Here is a 24,092-nt window from a genome sequence, read left to right on the forward strand (position 1 = left end):
TTCTTCCCTGCTGTTGAAAATGGACAGACCAGACCATAAACCCATATTTTGCAGAGGGGTTCGGCTGCCTGCTCTCCCCTGGGGGTCTGAGGGTTTGGGTGATGCGACTCCTGACTGGTGGCCCCCCCCATCCATAATGATCCCCAGCACCCAAGCTCGGGGCCTCGCACCCACCGCAGGTGAGAAGGGTGGGGAGGGACGCAGTGCAGGAGCCAATGGCGCTGGAGGGGCGGCCAGAGTCCTAACAGATCAGCTCCCGAGGGGCCCTGAGGGCTGGGCAGGAGCCCCACGTGGAGGTGGGGAGGGTCCTGGTACCAGCCCTGCTGAGTTGCCCTCAGAACTGCAAGGAAGCTGTCAGAGGCACATCGGCCACAGAGAGGGGCCAGCCGTTCCCTGAAGGCTGTGGGGTTGGGTTCACATCCCTGTCACACAGAAGGGACCTGAGGCAGGACTTCTCAAATTCTGCACAGAACTGGCACCTTCTAAAGTGTGTCCGTATTTCAGTGAAGATTTAACAGAACAGTTTGGGTCACATTTTTAAAAACCACGGACCCCTTCTTTTCCTTCTTAACTTCGTCATTCCCCATGGGTGCAAACTTTTCAGACATGTCTATTTTTTAAAAATCTTTATTGCTTTTTGTAATTTTACAGTAAGTGTAAAAATTAAAATACTACAAAACGTAACTTTAAAAAAGTAAGTTTTAAAAACATGAAATAAATGCTCGTTTCAAAAACTTCAAGTACTATAAAACGTGTGCCTTAGAACACTAGTCCTTCCTGAGCCAGTTGCGCCACCCCCCGCCCCCCGGGACCCCTGCTGTGCACAGGCGGTGCGTCCATTTGTGACGGGCTTCGCACGACCAGCATGTGGAGTGACAGACACTGGTGTCACACTGGGCACGGCCTCGTGCCACCTGACAGCCAGCTTCCCGTTTCTCACGTAAACGCCTGAAGCTGCCGCGCGGTTCTGCAGGACGCAGCCGTGTAAGGCCGAACATGAAATAGTGTCTGACCGTCTCTGACCCACAGAGACGCAGCTGCCTTTGGTCCGGCGGCCCCCCTACAACTCTCCCCAGCACTTCGAAGAGTCAGAGGATGGAGCATCGTTTCCCTGAGATCAGAGACACAGTGGAGCTGAAGCCCAAACAGCAGGTTCCCTGAGCCCGAGGGGCCAGGCAGGCAGGGGCACCGACTGGGGAGGCGGGAGCGGGCGGCGCCCGACCCCGCGCCTCCCGGGAGCGCCCAGACTCGTCCTTGGCAGCTGGGCTCGCAGAGGTGGGGAAGCAGCTTCAGAAATGCGCGGAAAGCCAGGGTCTGCAGGGCGAGCTCGGCAAGCTCTTCCCAGGAGTGGCGGCTGGCACCGCTGACAAGTCCGTGTCACGGGCGCTTGCGGGCCGGGCGCTTCCTCCTCGGCGCCGCCCGGGCTCGGTAGAGCCTGCTGGGGTCGCAGCGGCGGTGGTGGGTGGTCTTCTTGTGGCAGGCGATGTGCACCAACTTGAGGTTCTCGGAGGTGAAGAGCAGGCCGTAGAAGTACTCCCAGTCCACCTCGCGGCCCTGCGCGCCGCGGACGGCCGCGGCCAGCGTGGGCACCACCGTGCGCCTCTTCTCTATTCTGTGGGGACGGCCAGAGACGTCAGGCTGGTTCTCTGCTAACCTCGGAGATGGTTAGATGTGGTTTCTGTGCAGCGTGCTCACGGAGACACAAACAGGCTTTGGCCGCTTCCAGGAAAGGCAGGTGGGGAAGGGTTAAGAGGGACCGCTCGGGGACCATCCCAGCCAGAGCAGGACCAGCCAGCTGTCACCAGACGAGCACAGGGGGACACTCCCGCACAAGCTGGTGGAAACGCCATCCCTGCACACAGCCGCACCCGCCGGCCCAGCTGGCCTGGCAGAGCCCCATGCAGGCCCCCCGGCCCGTCTCACGTTGGAAAAGTAGACGGTTGCGTAGTTTTTAAGATACTGAGAAGCACACAGAAACAAAAATCATCATATTTATCAACAACTATTTGGCTTCCTTGGTTCCACGCTTATCTATGTGCGGAGATACCAAAAGATCACACAACAATATACGAACATGTTTTAAATGCAAACTTACAAGTAAAGCTGAAGTCACCTCTGACTACAGCCTTCCATCTCACTCCTGCCTCCCCTCTCACTCCTGCCTCCCCTCCCCGGAGACGACGACGGCTAAGGGTCCGACTTTGTCTTTCCAAGCCTCACCTGGTACTTTTATGACAAGTGAAGCAGGTACGACACCACCTGTGTAAGCCTGCTTCACTTACAAACAACAACTCAAAAGACCTCCCAGGAACAAGAGTCAAAGGTGGCACCCTGACGGGATGGACTCGGACACGCCACGGCGAGGGGAGCTGGGGCAGCACGGGGATCAGACTGGCACGTAGATCGCTGCCCCCACATCGCAGAGAAATGCCGAACTAGAAATGAGTAAATATCTGAGATGGAAAAAAAGAAGAGCCCCCCCCCCACCGCCAGACACAGAATCAACGTGGGAGCACAGGGCGGGGCTGCACCCCAGCAGCTCACCAGGGTCTCCTCTCTCGGCAGAGCCAGGAGAGAAGGGCGCGAGACCCCCGCTCCAGCCGTTAAAGGAGGAACAGAGAGGCTGAGGGGTGTCCTGGGCTTGGGGAGGAGGAAGGAAAAGCCACCATGTCCACAACCAGCCCCCTAAAACGCAGTGGTTGCTCTGGGTTGGCCCGGCCCACTCACGTGGCTGAGCTCTGCTGGGGCGTTGGCAGGGGGAGCCGGCCCTTCACCCCAAGGGGGTCAGGGCCCTGGCGTGGCGACGGTGGCACGCAGAGGGCCACACCCCACGTGCAGGCAGGGACCAGGCCTCCCGGCTTCCTGTCTGCTGGAGTCACGTGGCCAAGCCGGATGCAGGGGGGAGGGCTGGGGGCACAAGGAAAAGACACCGGGAGGTGCCGGGCAGGGGCCCCCTTCGCGTAACTGTCCTCCAGCATCGCAGAAAACCAGGACCCGCAGAACCTCTTACGCGGGCACCCGTCCAACGTCACGCTGCCCAGCAGAATGGGAACCACGGGCAAGAACCACCCGTGGCTGTTGGAGAACCACTGGAAGCCGGGCGTCTGTGGGAACTAACGCAGAGCCACTCGGAGGGGCACGGGGACAGCCAGCTCACGAAGGCTGCCCACAGGAAACAGCGCCCACCGAGGACAAGCTCACCATCCAGACACACAAACCGCGCGGAACGCGACCCACTGCAACAGGCAAGAGGACGCAGCCGACGGCAGTGCCCTGGGCCCCCGAGCTAGTGGGGTTCACACAGACCCCCCCTCTGCCGCTGACCGCAGCACTCAGGGCCCGAGACCGCCCGCGGGCTCGCTGGTGCGCTGAGAGGACTCAGACACCCCTGAGGGCCGTCACACTTACAGTTACAGTCTATGACCACAAAAGGATGCAAATTAAAATCACCCGAGATTAGGGATGCACAGGGCAGAGTCCAGGAAGCCCCAGGGAGGCAGGGACACTGCTCCCGGCAGTGCTGGTGACAACACACACACGAGTCAGCAGACAGGGACGCTCCCCGAGCCCCGGGGTCCAGTGTCTTTACTGGGGCTCTGTCACGTGAGCAGAGTTTCCCACCCACACAGCTGACCTCACCCCCAGCGCCCCCGCCCAGGACGAGCTGAAACCATGTGACCCAAAGCCCCTACCCTCTTCACACTGTTAGACTGTCCAGTGACCCCGGCCGCCCAGGGAAACGAAGCCCCTAGCAGACAGGACACTCCGAGGGCTCAGAGCTGACCTCCAGGGTCGGGGGCAAAGGCCAGACCTGTCTTTGGGCACAGTTAAGTTCTTTACTACACAACCATAAAATAAACATGCTTGAAATAAATGATCATAATGGTTTAAAAGAAATAAAAATAATGAAAGCAGACTGGTATGAAAAGGCTTGCTTTGTTTTTTAAATGACCCCAAGCACTTCCAGAAAGGGAGTGTGTGCTGGGGGGGCCGACTAGGGCGTGAGCTGCTGCGGGCATTCGGGCGCTCAATGTACGGGACGAGCATCAGTCGGCTCTGAGGCAGACGAGGCAGACGAGGCAGACGAGGCAGACGAGGCAGCACGGGCGGGTGGGTTAAACAACGGGAACTCGCGCCCTCTCAGCTCTGGGGGCTGGAGTCGGCGGGCAGGGTGCCCACGCGGCCGGGCTCTGGTGAGATCCCCTCCTAGCCAGCAGACGGCTGCGTCCTCGCCGTGTCCTCACGCGGCAGAGAGACTCCGCTCCCCCAGTAAGACCACAGCCTCATCAGGTCAGGGCCTCATGTAGCCTTGGCCACCTCCGGAAGGTCCTGTCCCCAGCACAGTCGCCTGGGAGAAGGGCTTCGGCAGATGAATGCAGAGGACACAGCTCGGTCCACGGCAGGAAGGCCTGGGACGAGGCGCAGAGCTGGGAACACGCAGAAGCAGGCGCTGCGCACGGAGGAGGTGCCAAGTGCGGCCGGAGAGTCAGGGCAGCCCTGCCCGACGCTGACCTGGTCGCCCAAACTTGAGAAAATCGTCTCCAGAACAAAGGAGACAAGTCTCACTCAGGATCTGAACTAAAGATCTAAGCTAGATGCATGTCATTTTCAGAAAGAAAGAGGAAAATCTAACACGGCCACAGAAAAGGCAGGAAGGGGACATCATGACAGCAGCCTTGTCAGGAACAGATGCCACAAGACAGCGGCGTCTGGGCTTCAAAGACCTGCTGGCCAGGTGGCTGCCAGCCTGAAACTCATGTCACCTCAGCCAGCACTCGGGGCCTCTCTAAGACTGAGCGGCGCCAGCCCCCAGACCCTTGTGAAGGAAGCCCTCAGGACACTCGGCGTCAACAGGGAGTGGACCTGAGCGCCGTGCAAACACGGAAACCGTGACCGCCAGGCAAGCCCACACTCTGCGCAGCGCTCACGGGCAGCGGGGTGTGATGTTAGCACGACCCCAGGGGGCCTGGGGGCGAGGAGGACGCGATTCTGCCCCCGATGTGCCTGGCTCTCCAGGGCCCCTCCAAAGGACACAGCAAACATCTAATTCCAGAACAAAGGAAGGTGGGGTGATGGGCTCGGGGGGAAAGAAAATGCGGCTAAACCCACAGAGAGCACCAAGGAGGCCAGAAGGGAGCAGGACGGTGACCAGGAAACCGGGCAGACAGTGGTTAAGGGGGAGGGTGCAGCTCGGTGGTGGAGCGAGCACTTGGCACGCACCAGGTCCTGGGTTCAGTCCCCGGTCCCTCCATTAAAAATAATGAAATAAAATTAATTAAAAAAAAAAAGAACAGAATACAGTGCTTAAAATAAGTCCAGATACACTGACTATTTACTCAACAAATACCGACTGAGCGGCCTGGTGGCCAGACGCTGTCCCAACACCGGGAGGGCCGCCACCAGCCTGTCAATTCCCGACCTCGTGGGGTGGGCGGCGGCCCCAACGCAGCCAGGGGCTCCAGCTCATGTCGGACCCTCCCAGGCCCTGAGAGAACAAAAGCTGACACGACCCACAGGACACTCAGTCCAAACGCCCTGACACACCGAGGTCACAGGAAAGGGGCTGAGAGCCACCAGACCAGCTTCCGCCCAGTCGCGGGGGACCCAGCCCCGTGCACGCACCAGGCCGCCACCTCCAGGCTAAGACGAGGTATGAAGGGTCACGAAGGGGAGCAGGCCACCAGGAGCGGAAATCGGGGACACGGGGCCACTGAAAACAAACGCACGTGTGCTCAGACGCTCAGCCCACTTCTAACCAGCTCGTCACGATGGAAATGACAGACTCCTTAGGCCTAACCAATAAAATGGCCACACTCGCGGGAAGCAGCTAGAAGCAGACCTGGAATGAACACGTTAGACCACGAAAGAGGTGCAAATTCAAGAAGCAGCAAGAAGAGGCCTGAAACAGTGGACAGAAGGGATGAAAAGTAAAAGCAAAATGAACAAAGAGAAGGAGGAGGCAGAGGCGGTCCTGGAGGGAGGAAAGTGGTCCTGGCAGGAGGGCTGGTCACAGCCCGCGGCCGGAGGGGGCGCCCCGAAGCCCCCGGGACCCCACTGAGGGCAGGATGGCTCCGGACGCACTACCACACAGAAAGGAGGAGACACATCTCAGCGCGCTGGAATTCAAACCTGGCGTGATCAGAATCAGCACAGAACTGAGAGACAAGCCTGAACAGTGGAAAAAATACCTGCATCACAAAAAGCCACCAAAGAACTAGCATCCAGGACGTGTAAAGCAGTCCTACAAGTTAGTAAGACCGAAGCCCTATAAAAAAGGAGCAAAGGAAGCAACAGCCTCTTCACAGAACACAAACACGCAAGGAGACACTCAGCCTCCGTCAGGCCACCGGACCGGAGAATCTGTTTCTCGCCATCACAGGGACAATGCAGAGACGCATGCCGAAACCAAGCGGCGACAAAGCGCAGGGCGCGTGCGCTCACACAGCCAGCGAGCGCGTGGCCGGGGCCGCTCGAGAGCAACCCGGCGACGCTCGCGAGGGCAGAGGGGGCAGGTTGGGAGCCAGCACCTGCGCAGGCAGAGGTCCGTGAGTAATTCTAGAGGCGGATCTCTGTGCACAGGGCTCCCCCATCGCGGTTCCTCTGTATCTGTGCTTCCACATCCACGGATTTGACCAACGCGCACCGTGCAGCCCTCCACCTACCACGCACTGCTGCAGAAGCCGCGTGGCAGCGACCCGCGCACTCCAAACCCCTGCTGCTCAAGGCTCAGCTGTGTGTGCGAGGAGAGCGTCTCAGTTACAACAACACCTCCACTTCCGCCCATTTTCCGGAATGAGCTAGGACACACTCACAGCCCGGACCTGCTCACCCTGTGTGAAGCAGGAAACGCCCCACACCTCACCACGGACGGGAGCTGGCGGTGGGAGGGGCGCTCAGGGTCCCACAGGGGTGGGCGGGGGTCAGAGCCCGCCGCGCTGAGGGACGCCCCACACGGGCTAGGCCTGGAAGCACGGCAGGTGCCCGCAGCCCCTTCCACGCCGCACGCCCCCGACACCGGGCAGTCCGCCGCCCGAGAGCTGGGCGCGGGGGACACGAGGTGCCGGGGCACGGGGCCCACGCACTGGCGGCCGGTGCACCGCACACTCACATGTGGTCCAGGTTCCAGGTGCTGAAGAGGACCCGGCTCTCCCTGTTGCTGTAGGGGTTGATGGAGTGTCTGGAGGCACAGTCATCCACGTCAAAGGGGCCCTGGGCCGAAAGAGGAAGGTCATGTCCACGGGGCAGGGCAGCATCTCCCACACTCTCCCCCACGACGGGGCGCCTAGTCAGGGCTCAGGCCCGAGAAACAGTCTGTGTTCAGGCAAGTAGGAATCTGCCATGGAACGGCACCCCTGTCCCCTCGTCACCCCAGTGTGAGACTCTGCAGTGGGGACAAGTCGGTCCTCCCACTGTCAGGGACGCCAGCCTCCTCACTGCACGCCTCCCACACCTGCAGCCTCCCCAAGCCACCACCACACACACCCTGTGGGAAATGGAGGCCCGCGGCCAGCGAGGGCTGGGAATGACCTGCTCCCTCCCTGTCTCCTCCACGGGCTCCTGGCGCGTTCGTGACCCCACACAGACCCTGGACGGCAGGGGCGCTCTAAAGCGTCACCTCTTCCCTGAAGCCCCCAGCTCCACCCTACCCAGAAGACTGGCCCGCCCTCCCTCACAGCACCCCCTGCACGAAGCCCCCTAGCCGACTTGCCTACGGGCCCCTGACCGAGAGCCTGCCGGGGTCGGGGTGCAGGCCTGGTCTTTGTACCCCTGATGCTGAGGGGCTCAGGTCACAGTCCCGGGAGTGAGAGGTCACAGTCCCGGGAGTGAGAGGTCACACGGGGTAACGTGAAGTGAGTCAGGAAGGAGCAGTGCTGGGACAGTCAGGGCCCGTCACCCAGGGAAGGACTAGCCAGGCAGGGGCACGAGGAGCCTGTCAGGGGGAGGGAGGCCACACCTGCCCCTGGGCCCTGCTCTGGATGACCTCAGTGACGCTAGGAAGGCCACCAGAGGCAGGAGGGGACTGCACTGGAAAGGAACCTTATAAACATGGACAACTCGCGGCCCAGGCCCTCACCAAAGCCCCCGATGCCGGCGGCACTGGAGGCTGGACCAGGCCTGGCCCAGCACACATGGGAGAGCAGGGAGGGCAGCAGGAAGGAAGCAGGGGCGGTGCGTCGGCCTCTGCCTGTTCCCCCGAGGGCCAGTGGCCCAGCCCCAGGGCGCAGTGATGCCCCCGCAGCTTTGTCCCGGAGGAAGCCCAACCCTCAGAAGGCTGCATCTGGCTGGTGACACCCTGCAGGGCGCCAGGCTTTACCAGGGCCCAAAACGCCACGTCCAGCCTCAACCCTGCAGCCCCTGGGCTCTCTCGTCCAGAAGGCTTAGCCAGGAGAGCAGAACACTTCTCAGCCACCCAAACAAATGCATCCCTCCTCTGACACCTGGGCGGGGCCCTGCTCCTGCCCAGTGTGTCCTGCTCAGCCCCCACAGCAGTTCTCAAGGGCAGGGCCCTGCACCTGCATCCACATCACCTGGGAAGCTCGTTAGAAATGCAGGTTCTCAGGCCCCACCCCCAGCTGCTGGAACAGGAGCTCCAGGTGGGGCCCAGCAGCCTCCCAGAGCCCCCAGGGGGATTCCACCACCACTAACGTTTGGTGCCCGCCAGCTGAGCTGACGCACAAGGGCTACCCCACCTGTCCAGGCCATTGCCAGGGTAGCCCCAGGGAAGGCGCCCCACTCACCTGGCAGGAGAACCAGCCTTCGGGCGTGCAGAGCCGGCCGCCCGCCTTAGCCCCTCTGTCGAAGTAGCTGCCATGGTACCGCGCCTCCTGCAGCTTCCGGCACATGGCGCCCACGATCCGCTGGTACTCCTCCTGAGCCTCCCCACCAACCAAGGAGGCACAGGAGGTTACCTGGAAGAAGCAAGGGACATCGCCAAACGCTGGCCACGAGTCCTGGGCGGAGCTCCCAGTCCATTCAGCGCTACAGTCCTCAGAGCCCCTGCCCCGTGGGTCCCAGCACAGCCCTGAGGTCAGGGGGCGGGGGTCTGAGTTCACACCGACAGTGGCTGTCTGACCCTGGGGAGTTTCTCTGGGCCCTAGAGATGGCGCTCTGGTCACAAGTACACAGATAAACTCAAGCTCTAGGCATCCTGGCTGCTTTGGGGCCAGAAACCTGAGAGGAAGCGGGCATCACCTCCCACCTGCCCACAAGGCGCAGGTGAGGCCGCGCACCTCGGGGTGCACCTGAGCTCGTGCTGAGCACTGGGGCAGAAGCGAGAAGACCGCCTGGCCTAGCGGGAGTGACAGCTGGACAGCACATGGGCCAGTACAGGACAGAGGGCGGGCACCCAGCAGGGGTCGTGAATGACGTGCTGGAGACGCCGCCGGGTCACCAGTGCAGGAGGTGCATTCTCAGCAGCAGGAGGAGCCTGAGGGTGGCCACGGGAGAGGGGAGCTGGGAACAGAGAGCGACTGCCCCCTACTTCCGTGTGGCGTCTGTCAGAGCTAACGGTGGACAAGAAGGTTACTTGGGATGAGTTCACATCAAAACTGAACTGCTGGACAGATGAAGAGCTCACAGGTGGGTTCTGGTCCCAGCCCACAGGGAGAGCTCAGGCTAAGCGGAGGAAGACAAAATCTGTGACCCCAGGGGTGGAACTCTGAGGGGTGGGAGCCAAGTACCTGCTGTGCGGAGCGCGAGGTGGGGAGCTTGCTGGGCACATGGTCCTGCTGGCTCACGTCCGCCAGCACCCGCACCCGCACCCACACCTGCACCCGCACCGCCCTGTGCTCCTCCGACGTCCACGCCCAACCTGGGAACAGAGTCCCGACAGCAGAGCCCGCTTCTAAACCTGCCCGGCGGCACACCCGGCCTCAGCGGGGACCCACCTCTCTCAGGTAGCTCCGGATCCGGCTCTCGCAGCTGTACCTCAGGTAGCCAGACTTGTTCCGAAACCGGGCCTCCAAGCCTGCCGGAGGAGAGAGACGAGATGCCTGGAGACCAGGCAGCTCGCTCTCCCAGGAGGGGCGGAGCGTGAGGGCCGCCGGCTCTGCTCCATCTAGAGCCGTCCTGACCAGGACGGGCTTGCTGTCTCTGGATTTTGCTGGTCTGGGAAGGACCTGTGGTCCACCTGCGTGGAGCACGGTGGCGCCTCCAGGCCCTTTCTCCAAGAGGGCTGCAGTCTCTCAGGGCTGCCTCCACCTGGCTCAGCAGGCCAAGCCAAAGGTGGGAGCAGCCCAAGTGAATGGATAAAGATGTGGTCCATCCACGCAATGGAATATCACTCAGCCTGAGAAAGCAAGGGGATCCTGACGCCCGCTACCACATGGAGGAACCACAAGGACACGGTGCTGAGCGCAGGAGGCCGGGCACAGAGCGCAGGGGCCCCTGGAGGAGTCTCATTCACTAAGACAGGGAGGGCTGGGGGCGAGGCGGGGAGTGAGTGTTTAACGGGGGCAGAGTTTCAGGTTAGGAAGATGAGAAAGTTCTGAGAACAGATGGTGGGGATGGTCACACAACGATGTAAATATATTTAATGTCAGTGAGCAACATGCTTAGAAACGATGAAGATGTTATGCCGGTGTTACCGTAACCGAAAAATAAATAAAAACAAAAAGGCCAGTCCCAGGGCTGCCCGGACTCTGGCCCCACACTTAGGGAGCCCCTGGCATTCGGAGCTGAAATAGACCCGGTCTCCCCACAGGTCGGCTCTGAGGAAGCCCCCGCCCCGCCCCCTTCAGCTCCCTCCAGGCCCGAGTCCTCCACGCACCTTCGAACCACGGCGGGTCCTCGGCCCTGGTCTCGGCCGCGATGTTCTCGCTGACGGTGTGCAGGAGGTCGGCCAGGAGCTTCTGCCGCAGCGGGGCCCGCTCGTCGGAGAGCAGCTGCCGGGCGGCCTGGATGAGCCCTGCGTGCGGCTTCTGGAACACGCTGAGGAAGCGGCTGATGTCACTCACATCTGCCATCGAGGGGGAACAAATGGAGAGGCCACCAGTCCTCGGAGCACCACCTCGGGGAGACACAGGGATGCCCGCGTGCCCCCCCCACCCCCGCCCAGCCCTGTCCTGACCTCCCTCAGCCCGGTGCTCCGGGCCTTGGGCCTGGCTGCCCAGGCCGGGGGTGGTGAGAGGACAAGTGGGGAGGGAACAGGGCACGAGCTGGAAAGTGAAACCACACAAGCGAGTTGCGAGTTGCCGGCCTCCTCCAAGTTAAGTCTGCTGTCTCTGGGTCCCCCTGGAGACCTCATGTCTGATCACCCTGCCCTGTCCTCCTGTCCCTGGAGCCTTTCCGCACGCGCCCGAGAGCGGTGAGCCCCCGAGCGAGCACCGGGGTCAGGCAGAGCGGGCATACCGGGGACACGGGGACACTCGGTGCTCCAAAGCCAACCAGTGACATCCACTCTCCACAGGCTGACAAAGAAAAGTCACGTGATCATAGCAATCGGAGCAGAAAGACAGAGAAAACCTCCGAGACCTAGGGCTTAGGGAAACCTTCTCAGACTGAACGCGAAAAGCATGGGCATGAAAGAAAACCAAAAAAGGGACGAAATGAAAAACCTTTACTCCGTGAAAGACCCTGTTAAGAAAATGAAAAGACAAACCGCAGAGAAAGAGAAAATATCTGCAGACCACCGACCCCGTAGCAGACTGGGATCCAGAGGAGATTAGGGGGAACCTCTCAAAACTGACCGATAAAAAATCCACTTAGAAAACAGACAAAAGGCACTTGACCAAAGAGGATATTCAGAGGGTAAACCAGCCCACGAGAGGGTGGTCAGCACGATTAGCCGGGAGGGAAACACAAGTCAAGGTGCCCGCTCGCCCCCCAGACGCTCGCCCCCCAGAAGGGCTAAAACAAAACCAGCCAGGCGCCCAGAACTGGGGAGGCCGCCCCGCCCCAGCTGTGCAAACAAGACAGGGCTGCCTTTCTGGAAAGCAAAGTGCAGCTCCTTTTCTTTTTTTTTTTAACAACTTTACTGAGATGGAATTTTCTAGAAGGACAAGGTCCAACAGAGGAAGGGTGCTTGCAACTTGGAGCACACACCAGACGTGTCACCTTCCCTGAAGACCGCAGAGTCCCAGCAGAGGGGCGAGGCCACACCTCCGCTGCTCTTAGACCTTCTCTGTCCTTTAGGCAGAGGAGGCAGGACCGTCCCAGTCCTCGGAGCTCTGTGTCCTTCCCGGGGCACCAGAAGCATCTCCTGAAACGGAAGCCAGAGAGCCAGGCAGCCCTCCTGGGGGAAGTGCACACACCTTGCCACTGGCCTAGGGCTCCGGAGAAGCACTTGTCACCCAACATGGCCCCCCCACCTCTGACAGCACGGCTCCAGCGCGGCAGCCTCAACGTGCGCCCGAAGGCAGCGTGTCCGCAAACACCAACGTAGACCAGACACCGAGCGTGACAGGAGCCACCAGCCCTCCCCCGAGAAAGCCCCGCAGCAGAGCAGCCGCCCTCTCCGGTCCGCCTCACCCAGTGCCAGAGGCCTCCCTTCTGCCCTCGGGAGTTACTAGGACACCTCAAGTGAACAGAAATAAAACAAAAAGACATTTTTAAAGAGGAAAAAAGACACAGCAAACAACCAACTGGACATCCAGGCTCCTGGCTTTCCCTCTTCTGACTTCAGAGCATGGGGACCCCTCCCTCCCGAGCTGATGCCCCACCCCCGGGGAAGACCCTCAGCACCTCCAAAGCCCCACCAGTTCCCCGCCCACCTCCAGGGTCCCCGCCACTTACAGCCCTGCCAGGTCTGGCCCGTGGTGAGAAGCACGAGCTCCGCGCCGTCTGGGATGCTGCAGAAACGATCTGCGGTCAGCTCCGAGCCGTCCTCGTACAGACACAGGCGGGAGCCGGGAACGGGCAGCTGCGGGGAGGGGAGGGGACAGCAGGGCAGGCACTGCCGGACTGGGTCACGTGGGCCCACCGTGGGCAGGCAACATACGGGCTTTCCACCTGCAGCCCTCGCAGTGTACAGGGAGGAACTACGTTCTGGAGACTCACACTTGAGATGCTGTCTCTGGGCACAGAGCACATCAAAACAAGGGCCCCTACTGCAGGTTGTTCTAAGATGTGGAAAGTTACAAAAATACACACATGGCGGTGACTGCTTTGTGGGAGTCATGACTCGGACTCCTTCAGAACGAGCCCCTCCCAGGCACTTAAAAATCCAAGCCTGGGTTTCCCGAAATGACGGCTAACTGCTTCCACTAGGCCTGTAAACACACCCGCACTGCCCGACAGGTGCCAGGATGCAGCACCTCCCGCTCACGTCTGTCTCTGGGCACTGATTAATTAAGGGGACATCTTACTGAAGACGACTCACCGCCTCTGTCTACGGGACTGTGACCAGCATCTGGGACTGTTAACTTGCTGAGTTCTCTGGTGCTTGACTCCGATCAGTTTTAAGAATTTTTACAGTAAATTTTTATTCCTCCCCTCACCCCACCTCACACACATACACATTTGCAACCCCAGCTGGTCTAAGCCCAGCCAAGGGAAGTAACACAGTAAGGGTAAGAATGTGAGCTGAAATCCTTACAACGGGGGTGTGCAAGGGCCCTTAGAGGCCTCTGAGCACAACCCCTTCATCTTGCGCCAAGGGAGACTGAGGAGGGGAGGGGCCGCATGGCTGTGCCCCGGAGCACGCAGAAGGTTAACCGGCGGCCACAGGAACTGGTCCCTGAATCTCAGGCCAGAGCTGTACTGACCTTCACGGTCAGAAAGACGGAAATGTTGTCCCAGGTCCCTCCACAAAGTCCCCCAGCTCTGACTGGGGCTGAGGGGCCAGAGAGGGACTTTGGGAACCCCTCCACAGCACAGGAAATGGGGATTCCCTGGGGCCCGGACGTCTCCCACACTGCCTGGTTTTGAGACGGAAAAGCAGCATCTCTTATTCTCCCCAAATTTCTCCCACGCAGGTGGGCACCTGAGCGCTGGGGCAGAGGCTTCACTAGGGCCACCTGCTGAGACGCAGCACCTCTGCAGACACCAGGCACGGCCAGAAGCCCCAGAGGACTCCAATTGCTCCAGCTTGTGGTAGCCCCCGCCCTCACAGAGGCTTTGCTAAGAGGCTTTGGGCTCAGCCAGTCCTGGGTTTAAATGCCCGCCAATCCTCTGCAGCTATGGCAGGTTGCTTAGTCGCTCGGCACCTCAGTTTCTTCATCTGTGAAATGAGGGTCTTAGCACCCGATTCACAGGGCCGCATGTGGACTCCACCACAACCCACAGAAGAAGCCAGAGGGGCCCAGGGACCGGCACGTGGCCGTCAGCCGTGGTTAGGTTCAGGTTCTCCACCTGTGGGACATGGACAGTGTCCCCTCCCAGTGACCAGGTCAGGACTCAGGGACACACTGTGTGGCTCGGTGCAGCCTGAGCTCCACCAGTCCCGAGGGTGCAAGACGACAGCTCAGCATTGTTCCATCTCACCAGCAGCGTTCTGGGCACGCCCCTGGCTCCCGGGCCCGCGGCGCCTGCAAGCGGAGGCCCCCAGTCCCCCAGCCGCCGGCCCCGAGGGGCGCCTGCAAGCGGAGGCCCCCAGTCCCCCAGCCCCCGGCCCCGAGGGGCGCCTGCAAGCGGAGGCCCCCAGTCCCCCAGCCCACGGCCCTGCGGGGCACCTGTAAACGGAGGCACCCCTTCCGCAGCACTTCCTCACAGCTCTTGCCCGCCACCCCAAACTTCTTCTGGCTGTGCAGAGCCCGCAGCTTGAACGTCTTGGGCTTCTGAGTCACCGCAGACATCCTCAGACCCTCGAGCCCCGAGGGGTGCACCGGCCCAGCTGGCAGCGCCGGGGTTCGGCGCGTAATGTGCTACACCGAGGGGAATCAAGAACGCGCGCCGCCCCCAGCCGGGAACTACATTACCCAGAAGTCCAAGGGAAGCGGCGGCGCGTCCCCGCCTTGTGCGCAGGCGCCGCACTGCGGAAACTTCATTACCCAGAAGGCGCGGGAAGCGGCAGAACAATTCCGCCTTGTGCGCAGGCGCGGCACAGTGAGGCGGGTTCGCGCACGCGCGGAGGCCAGACCGGGCCGGCCCGGTTGTCATGGGAGCGGCGGCCGCGGCCCGGGCGGTGGGCGCGGGCCGCCTGGGCAATTCCTTCTCTGCCACCGCCACTGCGGCTCGGGGGTGCGGGCCGGCCCGAGGCGGCGGACGAGGCGCCGCCTGAGCTCCGCCGAGGAGAGGGGCGGAGACCCCCGGGGTCGTGCGGGCGTCCTGACAGGTACGGGGAGCGGCGGGGAGGCCGTGCGGGCCGGGGCGGCGGGGCGGCGGGGCGGCGGGGCCGGGCCCGGACCCGGGCCCGCGGAGGCCTCCCCGGGCGGCCGGCCGAGCGGCGGCCCCGGCGGGCGCGGCCCGCGCGCTGCGTCACTGCCCCGGCGGCCTGCGCTCGGCTCCCGCGCTCGGCGGCGGTGCGGGCCGAGCCGCCCTCCCGCAGAACGGCGACCCCACGTCCGTGCCGGCGGGACGCGAACGAGCGGGCTCTTTAACCTCTTGTGTTTCGGGTTTTCTCGGAGGCGCTTTCGAGCCTTGCGGTTGCTTGACCAAAAATCATGTAACCGTGTCACATTCACGCTTTCTTGAGAAGAAAAGTGGATGCAAGTTTTGTCTCCCAGTCCTGTAGCGAGATGGTTTGGAAGTTGCTAAACTATTTCCATGTAATTTCGCGGTATCAATACCCCTGATACATAGTGACAAGCAGAAGTTACCCCGCCCCGTACCAGCGTGCGTACCGAGGGCGCGTGGGCCGTGACCGCTGCCCGGGGAGAGGTGCTGTCCGGCGCGTGTTCTGGGATGCGGACCGCTGTGCACCAGGGCGGCTGGGGCCCCGCGTTCACCGGAGTTTTGGTTCTCCGCAAAATGTTAGCGATGATTCTTACAGAGCCTAATACGAGTGTCCTTTAGTGACACCCCAAGTATCTTTTGTAATACTTGAAGGTTTACACAAAGGGGGCCCTAGGGTACAAGGTGGAAGGATGCAGCCAAAAAGGAATCCTTTTCAGATACCCAAACCCAGGTGATAAGGTTGCCTCTACTGTTCCCTGACATGTCTCCTGCCTGGTTCCTAAATGCCAGCCCTGTGTTTTGAATTTATTGAGGCAACATAGTGTAGTTGTGGACACATCCTCTGTTCAGATTTAAAGGGTCTTGTTTCTAAGTCTTTGCACCATAACAGAGGCTGTTGGTCAAGACCTGAAACTCTGGAACCTGACCAGCTTTAGGACAAACCCTGCCTGTGTGGCTTCATAGCCAGATGGCCCTGGGCATCGGCTTCTCTGTGCCTCAGTTTCCTGGTCTCTACAGTCAGGGTGTCAGAGTTGTCATGAAGGTATAAACACATGCCCATCTGCAAGCAGGCGTACCGAGTAAGGGCGTCAGTCTGACACATGCCAAGCAGAGTAAACAGTATCTCAAATCTCAGAATGTCCAGATACATTGTCACATTCAGTTGAAAATATTTCATTGATACCTACCGTTTTCGAGGTGGGATAGGAAGTGACAGGCCCTACTCTTGAAGCTGACCAGAGGATGTGGAGAACCCCAGCACAGGGATGTGGCACTGAGCTTTAGTGAGTTTGGCTGGGCTTGACAATCCCTGACAAGAAGTGAGGGTTGGAAGAGCAGATGGGGCTTGAGGAGGAACGTTCAGCAGGCAGGAGCGGTCCTCCAGGGAGGGAGACCTGGCTGTTGTTTTCTAGAAAAGACTGTGACAGCCAGAAGAAGGCGTGTGTGCAGTCACCATTCCAGGACAGAACCAATGAGACGTGGCGCCCCATGGGTGGGAGTGGGGAGGGGAGGATGCAGAAGTAGGTGGGGGGAGGTGGAGGTCGAGGGAGGAGTCAGTCCAGGCCGGAGCCCGGCACCAGGGCACCAGCACGCAGGAGGTGCTGCAGGCTGGGCGGGGCGGCTCTGTTCCTGGCGCGGAGCCGGCCGGGCAGTGGGCTGCGGGGGAGCTCGCGCCCACCGTCTTCTGTGTCTGCACTTCAGCATCTCCAGGTTGGCTTAGCTCTCCTCTTCTATCCTGTGACGGGCTGTGTGCAGAAAGTAACCAGGCTCTTTGACGATGGTCTCTGTCTGCTTTTAGCACTGCCGACACTTACCAAGCTGGCCCTCTTCAGGTTCTCAGTAAGTCAAAGGAAGCCCTAGCTCGTGTACCAGTGTGTGAAGCAGGCAGGTTGCATGTGGGGCGTGCTCACATGTTACCTAATGCCGAAAAGCCTCAGCTGACAGTGTGTCCCGCCCCAGAGACCTCTGTGGAGAAGCCTGCCCCCGTGTCAGCGAGGGCCGTTGGTTGCGTACTGACACCTCACGCAGGTCGGCCTGTTGAAGAGGGATGGATTGGCTTATTGACTAGAAAACGGGAGTCCATGAGTTGTTTGGTCTTTAAATCCTGAGGCTCCCACAGCGTGTCTGCCTCTCAGCACTACTTCCCCCCAGCAGCCCTGCCCTCTGCCAGGATCTCCCAGTGGTGGCCTCCAGCAGCCTCCGGCCAACACTATCCTATGGCTGCGGCCCCAGCAAAGTCCTGGTATCGAGTCACATTGGTCCTATTTGTTGGGTCTTGTTCTCATGTCCCCATCCCTGAACCAGTTACTGAGGAGGGATGTGGAACTTGTGGACCGACCAAGCCCAGGACCGGTGCCCCCGCAGGCGTGGAGCTGAGGAGCGCAGGGGGCGTCGGCCCCGCACATCTGGGCCTGGGGAGGGCAGGGTCACCCAGGCAAACTGCGACTGGGGCGCCGTTTCAAAGCAGCAGCAGGCAAAGCCAGGTATCGCCACAGCCGCCCTCGAAACCAAGGTGTGTAACTATGAACCAAGTCGGGTCACTCACACGTCATGACAGAAAACAATCACTCAGCCAGCACTTAAACGTCTCCCAAGACTCAGCCGCCCAGCCCGGCCCCGGGGCGCGGCTGCGCACTAGGCGCTCTGACCGCGGGCCGGCGCCCCCGGCCGTGCGTGTTCATGCAGCAGTTAGGGTGCTGTTGATTCACCCGCCCCCTTCCCCTTACTTCTGTGTGGCTTACTAACACGCTGGTTGTATTAATTTCTTAACTGATAGGAACAACTTTGTTTTCATATTTTAGCAAAAAACCTTATTTCTGCTGTAACAAAGTAACACAAACTGGATGACTTAAAACGATAGAAATTTATTCAAGAGGTTAGAAGTCCAAAAGCAAGGTGTGGGTGTGCAGGGCCAGTTCCCTCTGACGGCTCCGGGGGCCCGTCCTTGCCCTACCAGCAGCTGCCACCCGGCCGTCCTCGGCCAACAGGTGCGTTGCTCCCTGCTGGGCCCTTGTCACATGGACTTCTCCCTGTCCATGTGTGTCCCTGTCTCTGCTCAGATAAGGACACCAGTCACGGTGGAGTAGGCCCACCCTACTCCAGTGTGACCTCACCTTAACTTGGTTACATCTGCAAAGACCGTGTTTCCAAATGAAGCCACATTCACTGGTCCTGGGAGTTAGGACTTAAGCTTAGCTTTGGGAGGGGCATAGTTAAAACAACACTGGCCACACTTTTTGGACATATATTTGGAAGACGTTAAGGTAAGTTAACTGATGCCTTATGTGGAATTAGAGGTGCCTTGAAAAGTACTTAACAAGAGGGCAGGGATGGTATAGCTCAGTGGTAGAGTGTATGCTTAGCACGCACGAGGTCCTGGGTTCCATCCCCAATACTGCCATTAAATAAATACAAAAAAAAAAAAAGTACTTAACAAGAAACTGGACTCTTTCAAAGTGATGGGACAGTCCTGGCCAGGTCGTGAATGACTTTGAACAAACACTTTCAGTGTTACGTGCTTCTGAGTTCCTTGATTTGAAAGCTGTCTCTCCTGCTCCCATAAACAGCCCCGAGTGCAGAATGCCCCACAAGATTGGATTCGTGGTTGTCAGCTCGTCCGGACACGAAGACGGCTTCAGTGCCCGGGAACTCATGGTCCACGCTCCGACTGTCAGCGGGTGGAGGTCGCCGAGGTGGGCCGGGCCGGGGGCCGCGGGCGGGGGGCTCTCAGGAGCACGCGGGCTCTGGCCTCCGCTTTGTTATCTGAGTTTTGTTATAACTCAGACGGCAGAGCCACTGGAGGGTCGGGTTCCCCGTGGATTCACCAGCCTAGTTACCTCCTGGATTTCCTTCTTTCTGTTTGTAAAGAAGATTTGTTTACCCTTTTCCTGATAGCAGTAACCTATGCTCGCCCGAGCAGTGCGCCGTGCAGAGGATGGGGGGGGACCCTGCCTCGCCCTCGGCTGAGCTCCGTGGTAGAGGTTTTGCATCTGGTGGCTTTCGTGTAGCTTGGGACTTTGACCCAGAAAGTCTCTTTCGAATCCATCTGGAATGTTTGTACACCTTCAAAAATGCTCATTACTGGAGTGATGTAACACTAGTAAGTATTTTTCTGAAACCTTTAAGTGTTTTCCTGAGAGGCCTTCATTCTTCCCCAAAAGCAGAGTTAGTTGTTGAGAAGCCCCGGGGCCTGGTCAGGCCCCCTACACGTCCTCAGCGCCAGCCGCCTGAGGCCACTCGCCTCCCGGGCTGTCACCTCCTCGTGACTTGTTTTCCGAGAACGAGTAGAAGGTGCTGTTTGCCCCAGACTCACAAATGTGTAAACATGCATGACGTTTAAATTCAGTCATACCCTTGCCACTTACTTTTATTCAGAAGATGTATTGCTGAAAAGTTGAATGTAAATCCTATTTAAAATTCAAATATATTTTCTTTTTAGAGTTGTTGAGGGGCCTCAACAATTAGGGCTCCATTCTCAATGAACTGAGAAATTAAACAGGAGTAAGCAGATAGGGGTAGACAGCCCCTTTCTTGCTGCTGAAGCTGATAACTGGGACCAAGGGCCTTATCTGCAGGCAAGGAAGCGTCCTGGGCCTGCCCCAGCTGCGCCCCGCCCTGCCCAGCCAGGGCAGCCTCCTGGGTGCCGCGGGCGGGCGGGAGGGACGGGGGAGGAACATCCCACGCAGGCAGCCCGGGGCACATCCACACCCACCCCCTGCACTCACAAGTCAGTCCAGTCCTGCCTCTCCCCAGGCCGGAGGCCCGGATTGAGCTGGGGCCACGGTTTTATGCGAACGTCCTCCATTCCCCTGCGTCCCCTGCCTGCATCCCCCTCCGGAAGAGGTCCTTTAGGCTAGATGGGCTTGTTCGGTGCTTATGCGCATGGCCTGGACCCCGTTTCTAGAAGTACTTATATGAGCAATACTAACATGATTCTTTCCTGTATTGATACGGTGCCCCTTCTGGGACGTGCCCTCTCCTCGTTTTAGTAGTAGGCTTTCCAGTCCCCCCAAAGAAAGGGGATATGCGCCTGGATCACCACTCAGACTCATCCTGGGCTGGGCTTGGGGTCTCCTGCCTTCAACACAGTGTTCCCTGAGGTCAGGCGCATCATACGAAGGCAAAGGAAAGTGCCCTCAAACCAAGTCTCCCGAGGGAGGGCAGGGCGCTGTTAGCCCAGGTCAGAGGGCCTGATAGGGCTGTCCTGGGGGGGCCCTGGGGGGCTTTACAGGGCACAAAGGAAGTGCCTCCGGTGTCTCTCCAGCGCGGGAATCCACAGGGCCTGCCGTCTTCAGGGCGTGAGACACGCCTCTCCAAGAGAGCACAAAGTTTACACCAATGACCAGAGCCTCCAGGCAGGAACTTTTTGTCAAATTATTTTTATTCAAAAAGAAATCAGGGCGAGCAGAGCTCAGTGGCAGAGCACACACTCAGCACGCACGGGGTCCTGGGTTCAATCCCCAGCACCTCCATTAAAAAAAAAAGCAAAACTCAAGAGACACATAGAGCTGTCAGTTTGTCCTGAAAAATGACACACCAGCCTTTTTAGGTCATGTCAGCCTTAAAAATCAAACAGCCAGGGGTCTTACTAGCAAAGTGAGCTTACTTCACGACGACAAGGAACTGCAGTTCGGAACGTGCAGACCGTGGCGAAACCACAGGAAATGTGGGGGACAAAGGAGGGAGAGGAACGTTACTTTATGGAGAAAAGGAGGAGGTTGGGAGGGGCTGCTGGGAACAAAGCCCCCAGGAGGGGAGCGAGGGTCCCAGCGGCTGACATTTCCCGTTGGCCGGGCCGTGGCTGGGCAGGGAGAAAGTCCGCCTCTGCAGGCGCAGCACAGCCAGCTGCTTCCCACCCAGGAGTGAGATCAGGGACGCCCCCGAGAGCCCCCTTCAGGGCCCCCGGCTCTGCTTTAGACGAGGTTTCCCTTTGTTCACTTGCAGAGTGTGTTGTTTCTTCCTTTAATCAGCTTGAGGGTTTTTCTGGTTCATCTATAAACTCTTGATAAGCTGCATTTGAACAGCTGAGTCATAGCCCTTTTTTTTAAAGGGTTTTAAAATACACAACTTCAAAAAAATACAATTTGAAAATTTTGTCAATTGTCTTAATTTTCTTTAAACAATTTTGGAGGTTGTTTAAAAAATAATAAAGGATTTTTTTCACAATAGATTACCAAGAGTCCTCATGTCTAGGGTGGTCTCACCACAAGTTATGACGCGTGTGCCTTGCGTTTAAACACAGCACGTGTCGCCTGTGTCTAAGGCGGCACTTGGCCGGAGTCGGGAGGGAGGGTGTTGGAGGTTCGAGCTGCGGGTCCCCTGCCCTGGCGGCCCTCCTGCCTCACGAGCACTCCCCTTACAACCTGTGCATTTCTGAAATCTCAAGTGTCCGGGAACCCCAAGGATCACAGCCCCAGAACAAGCCCGCTCAGCCCACGGTCACCCTGCCGTGTCCCTCAGCTACACACAGAGGTTCCCACCCGCCCTTCCTAGCCCAGCCTGACGTTCCTTTCTGTGCCCTTCCTCCTTCTGCCCTGACCGCCCGCCCGCCCGCCCGCAGCCAGGTCACCACATCACAGCAGGGAGCCGTCAGGCAGAGCTGGGGGCCTCTGGCCATCCTGTTAGGAGTTAAGGACAGGCATGGGCCATGGGGTGGGCGGCGGGCCACTGCTGAGGTGGGAAAAGCTGGGGGAGGAGGCTGGTGGGGGTGGGATGGGGGAGCTGGGCGGGGGTGGGTTTTGTCTGTCGCATCGAATGCCTTGTGGACGCGTCCATGGAACGTCAGGTTGCCGGCTGGATGCGCAGGTTCAGACACAGGTGGTGTTTACTTGGGGTTCTTCGTGATAGAACTGATGGGATCCCCTCCAGTGGGTCTTGCTGGAGCAGAGAGCCCGGCACCTGACCCAGACGCAGGAGTCCAGGCACAGTCGGGCTTGGACGGGGAGGCAGCCTGAGGCAGGAAGGGGCCAGGAGGGGTGGCCAGGTGGGCCAGGCTTGTGGGCTGAGCAAGATCAGGGCTGGGAGGTGCAGGTCACAGTCAGCATCACAGAGGTCAGAAGTGGCCTTCACAAGAGTGACCTGTGACATTGGCTGGGGTGGCAGCTGAGAAACGGGCTGCGAGCCGGGGAGGGATTCAGGATCACGGGAGGGTTCCCTACAAAGGGGGTCCTAGAGTATGTCTGTGTGAGGTCGGGAGGAGGCCGATCGGGTCGAAAGAAAAGGCAGGCTGGCTTGGCTGGGAGAAGAGGAGGGAGAGGGGCCAGGCGGGCCAGTGGATGGTCTACCAGGGCGCTCATGCAGGGTCGGACACTGGTGTTGGAAGGGCCTTTCCCAACAGCCTGTCCTCGGTGCTTCCCCGCTCTGATGCCCTGGGCAGCCCACTGCTGTGTGCAGCCGGTACTCTGTAGCCCCACACACGCTCGCTCGTGTCACCTGGGCACAATCATACACCACGAGAGAGGTTTCCAGCGCACTGAGTCACTTCTGAGCAGGAGTAGCAGCTCCGGTGGGGACAGGCTCCTCCTCTGGGCCGCTGCGTGTGCGGGGCACGGGGCTGACTGACCGCTGCTCCATCAGCTCAGGGTTCTGGGAAGCAAGGGGATTTAGGTTCCTGTGGAAAATCCTGCGACTCACAGCACAGCCTCTTTAGATTGATGTGTGACTCGTGATTAACTTGAAGTTTCATTCAAACCACGAACTAACTGCTCAAAGTGTGGTTCACACCGGGGGCGGCAGACCCCATCACACCTTCACTCAGAGCCCCTGCTCCGACTGTGAGGCTGCAGGGACGGGGCTGGTGGCCTCGCGGCCTCGGCCCCACGGACCTGCCACGTCACATGGAAGCAGGGTGCAGACATCCAGAAGCCCTCTGCGGGGATCGTGCGGAAACAACAAAGTGTGTTTGCTTTCAGATTTTGCCAGTTTCCACAAGAAATTGTTCTGCAAATGGTGGAGCGGTGTCGAGTGAGAAAGCTGCAGCTGCTGGCCCACCAGTGCCTGATCCCGAGCAAGGTGGAGTTCTACGTGGGCCAGAGCCTGCCCGAGCGCCTCGCGCCGCGCCCAGCCGAGCGCTTTCGAAGGCTTGGGTAAGGACGGATTCAGAATGTATGGCGGCAACTTTCAGCCAGGCCAGTTCCACCTCAAAGCAATGAAAGCTAAGGAACTGCCCCTTGCTCTTGGTCGTCCTCTAGGTCCTTGCATGTGGGTCAAGATTGCGTGATTTCCTAACACCTGCCTCGTGGTGAATGTGCTTACTAAGCCAGGCCACCGTTGTATCAGCAGCGTTCAACTCCCCTTTCCAGATGCAGAACTTGTCCTAAGACAGGCTGTTTAGAAGTTGACTTTGCGGCTTTTTTCCTACAATTTTTTCAATCCAAACCTAAGTTTTCCTTGAAACCCGTTGATCTCAGAGGGAACAGAGGGGCAGCGTTATTTCCGAATCAACGTGATTCTGGAGTCGAGTTTTTTCTTGCAGGTACGTGTCTCTCTGTGACAATGAAAAGACAGGCTGCAAAGCCCGGGAACTGAAGTCCGTTTACGTGGACGCAGTGGGGCAGTTCCTGAAGCTGGTCTTTCACCAGAACCACGTCAACAAGTACAACGCGTACAACCAGGTGAGGCGCCGCCCCCAGGACTCGTCCTCCCCCTCAGGGTGTTTCAGACTCTTTTGTTCTTACTGTATTAGTTTTAATATCTAATCAGCATTTAAAAGTTTCCCAGCAACACAAAGGAATATTTTACCTTTGAAACATTAATTAAAACTGTGCTTACATATGTATATGTAACCATTACCACTAACATAAGCTACTCTATTTTAACAC

At 59.2% G+C, this 24,092-nt stretch overlaps 2 protein-coding genes across 12 annotated transcripts in view; one reads left to right on the forward strand and one right to left on the reverse strand.

Annotated features, from left to right (window-relative positions):
• Positions 1-611: 611 nt before the first annotated feature.
• DFFB (DNA fragmentation factor subunit beta) lies at positions 612-14,903 on the reverse strand. Of its 9 annotated transcripts, none has more exons than XM_064494140.1 (9): positions 14,610-14,845; positions 12,733-12,788; positions 12,469-12,514; positions 12,043-12,199; positions 10,769-10,957; positions 9,888-9,967; positions 8,739-8,909; positions 7,109-7,209; positions 612-1,612 (listed from the first exon to the last, which is right to left on the reverse strand). In XM_064494140.1, exons 1-9 carry the CDS (start codon positions 14,730-14,732, stop codon positions 1,378-1,380), a joined length of 1,158 nt encoding a protein of 385 aa, XP_064350210.1. In that variant the 5' UTR covers positions 14,733-14,845; the 3' UTR covers positions 612-1,377. The 9 variants fall into 9 exon arrangements, with proteins under 9 accessions (XP_064350210.1, XP_064350215.1, XP_064350211.1 ...); XM_064494145.1 differs by having other exon boundaries at positions 12,733-12,859; positions 14,610-14,615; XM_064494141.1 differs by lacking the exon at positions 12,043-12,199 and having other exon boundaries at positions 10,769-10,929; positions 12,733-12,859.
• A 130-nt stretch (positions 14,904-15,033) lies between these two features.
• Positions 15,034-24,092, forward strand: part of CEP104 (centrosomal protein 104) — a 34,851-nt gene continuing 25,792 nt past the window's right edge. For 2 of the 3 annotated variants that reach the window (XM_064494147.1, XM_064494148.1), the window contains exons 1-4: positions 15,035-15,211; positions 18,840-18,965; positions 23,184-23,357; positions 23,747-23,885. In XM_064494147.1, the coding sequence (XP_064350217.1) occupies positions 18,853-18,965; positions 23,184-23,357; positions 23,747-23,885 (426 nt within the window). In that variant the 5' untranslated portion in view covers positions 15,035-15,211; positions 18,840-18,852. Of the gene's footprint in view, positions 15,212-18,839; positions 18,966-23,183; positions 23,358-23,746; positions 23,886-24,092 lie in introns of all 3 variants that reach the window. The other variant, XM_064494146.1, reaches the window with a different exon arrangement.

This window comes from Camelus dromedarius, chromosome 14, assembly GCF_036321535.1.
Source record: "Camelus dromedarius isolate mCamDro1 chromosome 14, mCamDro1.pat, whole genome shotgun sequence".
NCBI classification, from domain to species: Eukaryota; Metazoa; Chordata; class Mammalia; order Artiodactyla; family Camelidae; genus Camelus; species Camelus dromedarius.

Bases quoted from the DNA above. Each gene is read 5' to 3' on its own strand.
- DFFB (XM_064494139.1), bottom strand. From the start codon at position 13,117: ATGACTCCCACAAAGCAGTCACCGCCATGTGTGTATTTTTGTAACTTT. The intron at 12,515-12,732 runs GTAAGTGGCGGG...TGTTCACTTGAG, and splicing joins GGGCCAGACCTGGCAGGGCT to GTGTCCTAGTAACTCCCGAG. The intron at 8,910-9,887 runs GTGGGTCCCCGC...TGCTTCTTCCAG, and splicing joins TCCGGAGCTACCTGAGAGAG to GTAACCTCCTGTGCCTCCTT.